At 59.0% G+C, this 2,698-nt stretch overlaps 2 protein-coding genes across 2 annotated transcripts; one reads left to right on the top strand and one right to left on the bottom strand.

Annotated features, from left to right (window-relative positions):
* Positions 1 to 370: 370 nt before the first annotated feature.
* DQ04_02921080 (conserved exported protein of unknown function) lies at positions 371 to 868 on the top strand (the record flags this gene model as incomplete). The annotated part of the gene is made up of 1 exon (XM_009312341.1): positions 371 to 868. The coding sequence occupies one exon, from the start codon at positions 371 to 373 to the stop codon at positions 866 to 868; it is 498 nt and encodes a 165-aa protein (XP_009310616.1).
* A 488-nt stretch (positions 869 to 1,356) lies between these two features.
* On the bottom strand, positions 1,357 to 2,472 carry DQ04_02921070 (parafibromin; the record flags this gene model as incomplete). Its single annotated transcript, XM_009312340.1, has 1 exon — positions 1,357 to 2,472. The coding sequence occupies one exon, from the start codon at positions 2,470 to 2,472 to the stop codon at positions 1,357 to 1,359; it is 1,116 nt and encodes a 371-aa protein (XP_009310615.1).
* Between the last annotated feature and the right edge of the window lie 226 nt (positions 2,473 to 2,698).

The raw sequence follows: 2,698 nt of genomic DNA, 5'->3' as shown, positions 1-2,698 counted from the left end.
CGCATGCCATTCGCAACAGCAGGCTGTGACCTCCATCCAGCGCCCTATGCACTCCCATCCGCACCACTCCAGCACCATCATCATCATCATCATCATCGTCATCACCACCACTGCTTTCCTTTTTCTCCGCACATGTCGCTTCCTTTCATCTCGCGCTCTCTCTCTCTCTCTCTCTCTTTCTCTCTCTATCACTCCCCACTCTTTTTTTTCTTCTTTTCTGTGTCCCCATTTGTCCTNNCCCGCCGGCGCAGCTGCCGGCTTCTTCGTGAGCGTCTCCACGTCCCAGTTCTCGTTGCTGAAGACGTCGATCTCCGTTGCGATGCGCATCGCCTTGCGCGCGATCTTCTCCGCGTCGTAGCCATCCACGTCGATGAGCGCGCGGGCCGCCGCCTTCGCGTATGTGCCGCCGGAGCCGATGGCCACGATGCCGTCCTCCTCCGGCGTGATGACGTTGCCCTGCCCGTCGATCTCGAGCGTCTCCTCGCGGCCGCAGACGATCAGCGACGCCTCCAGCCGGCGCAGCGCGCGGTCGGTGCGCCAGTCCTTAGCCAGCTCCACCGCGGCGCGGGTGAGTTGGCCGGGGAACTCGCCAATCTTGTTCTCCAGCTTCTCCATCAACGCGATGGCGTCAGCAGTGCTGCCCGCGAAACCGATGACGACGTCGTCGTTGATGCGGCGCAGCTTGCACGCGCTGGACTTCGCGACGATGCGCTCACCGAGCGTCACCTGGCGGTCACCCATGAGCACAACCGTGTCGCCCTTCCGCACAGCCAGGATCGTGGTGTGCCGCGACTGGCAGCCCGCGATGAATGAGGTGTGCCGAGCTACACGACGAAGCATGCTGTTGCCCTCGCTGCTGCTTCTGTAAGGATGTCTCTGTACGTATATGAATATATATATATGTATGTGCGTGTGTGTAATCACCCGTGTGCGCTCAAGACCCGGAGGAAGGTGAATGCGCTGGCTCGTACCGGTGCCGCGTTCGTACTTCGCGTTAGTGTTTTATGCAGACCTAAGACGCACACACACGCACACAAGCAAGCAAGCAAACGGGAGAACAAACAAATATTACACACGAGAGGAATAAATAACAAAGCGGGGGTGGTGTGCAACAAAAATAGGAGCAGTCCTACGGGCCTCTGGCCACGGCTAACACTACTCCTTCATCACGTTGGCTAGAGACGCCATGCTTTCCTTTTTTTTTTTTGGTTTTCTTCCGTCCTTCCTCCCTCCTCCCCTTTATTACACCCCACCGACTGACACGAGGCCTACTCTCTGCGTATCTCGTTCATTTATGTGCTACAACAGCAAGCACCGCAGAAGCAGCAGTAGTAGTAGTAGTAGTAGCACCTTCTGTTAATCGAGCGGGACCGTGTACAACTTGAAAAATGGGTGTGTCTCCAGGAACGTGTACAGATGCTCCCAGAAGACGGACGCCTGCAGAATGTGCGCGTGGGCCTTCACAACGCGGCGCGTGAGCGGTAGCGGCTTCACGTGCCACTGCTGCAGCGCGCTGGGCAGCTTGTCCTCCTCAAGGTACGGCAGGAAGCCGCACACACGCTGGAACAGCTCGCTCACTGGCACCGGTGTCGCCTCATTGGGGTACCAGCCGCGGAATTGCCACTCGTTACCATCCACAATGCACGCACACACGTGCTGCCAGTTCTTCACCTGCTTCGGATCATCCACGACACGGAAGACTTTGTATGCTACGGTGTACTTCTCCGCATCGAGGAAGCTGCCTGGGGTGACGATCACGGCGTCGGGCTTGCTCTCCTGCACATTCACCGCCCCTGTTTTAGCATCCACGAAAAGCGACGGTGGGTCAACGTAGACGCCCCTCTCGAGGAACTCGCGTATGTTGAAGAGCTGCAACAGCGATGAGACGGAGGCAGGAACGAGGATAATGGGGATGAAGTCGGGCTGGCGGTGCTTCTGGGCGTAGTACTCGGGCAGCAGGAAACCCGATGCGAGACGGGAGGCTGTGCCGAGAGAGCGTGGCACACTGCTAGCAGCAGCGGTGGCGAGGTTGATGCCCGCTAGCGAAACTTTATCACCATTTCGCTTCGTCGCCGTCGCGTGGGCGTTGTATGCCTCGAAGAAGTTGGGCCCCTCGTGCATCGACGTTTGCGGTTTATCGCCGTTGGCATCGCCGTTGGTGTTGTTAGTGTCCTCCACCCCCTCCTTCCCAGCCTGCGGCGCGGCGAAGGAGGACGGCGAAGCGGCACCGTGCCGTGTGACGACCGGCGCTGCGTGGCAGCCCTCCTCCGGAGTCATTTGTGGACGGAACAGCGTGCGCGACTCCGCGTCGAAGGCGGCGGCACCTGCGCGGACGAGTTGCAGCAACGCCTCCGGCACTTCGCGGCCGCCTGGCAGGAAGTCGGTGGGTATGTAGTCCTTCGGTAGCGGCTCGGTGCTGCTGATGCTCGCAACCTCCTCCACGAGGCGGTGCCACTCGTCCAGCAGAGACATGGCTGGCGAAGCGTGACAGAAACAACCGGCCAGCCACCCAGCTACTACAGCACAAGCAGCAGCAGCAGCAGCAACGACAATGGGAAGGACAGCGGCACCCTTTGATTTCTTTTCTTTTTTTCGCTTCTTCCTTGTCGTGTCCTTCACGCTATCGGTACCCTCTCGTTGCGGAGGACAGCCACGGGCGAACGAAGCGGAAGTGCCAAAGGCAGAAAAGAAAAAAAAA

This window comes from Trypanosoma grayi (assembly GCF_000691245.1).
Source record: "Trypanosoma grayi strain ANR4 Tgr_292_V1, whole genome shotgun sequence".
NCBI lineage: Eukaryota > Euglenozoa > Kinetoplastea > Trypanosomatida > Trypanosomatidae > Trypanosoma > Trypanosoma grayi.
Note: the sequence above shows the minus strand (reverse complement) of the source record. Positions and strands in the feature narration are given on the sequence as shown.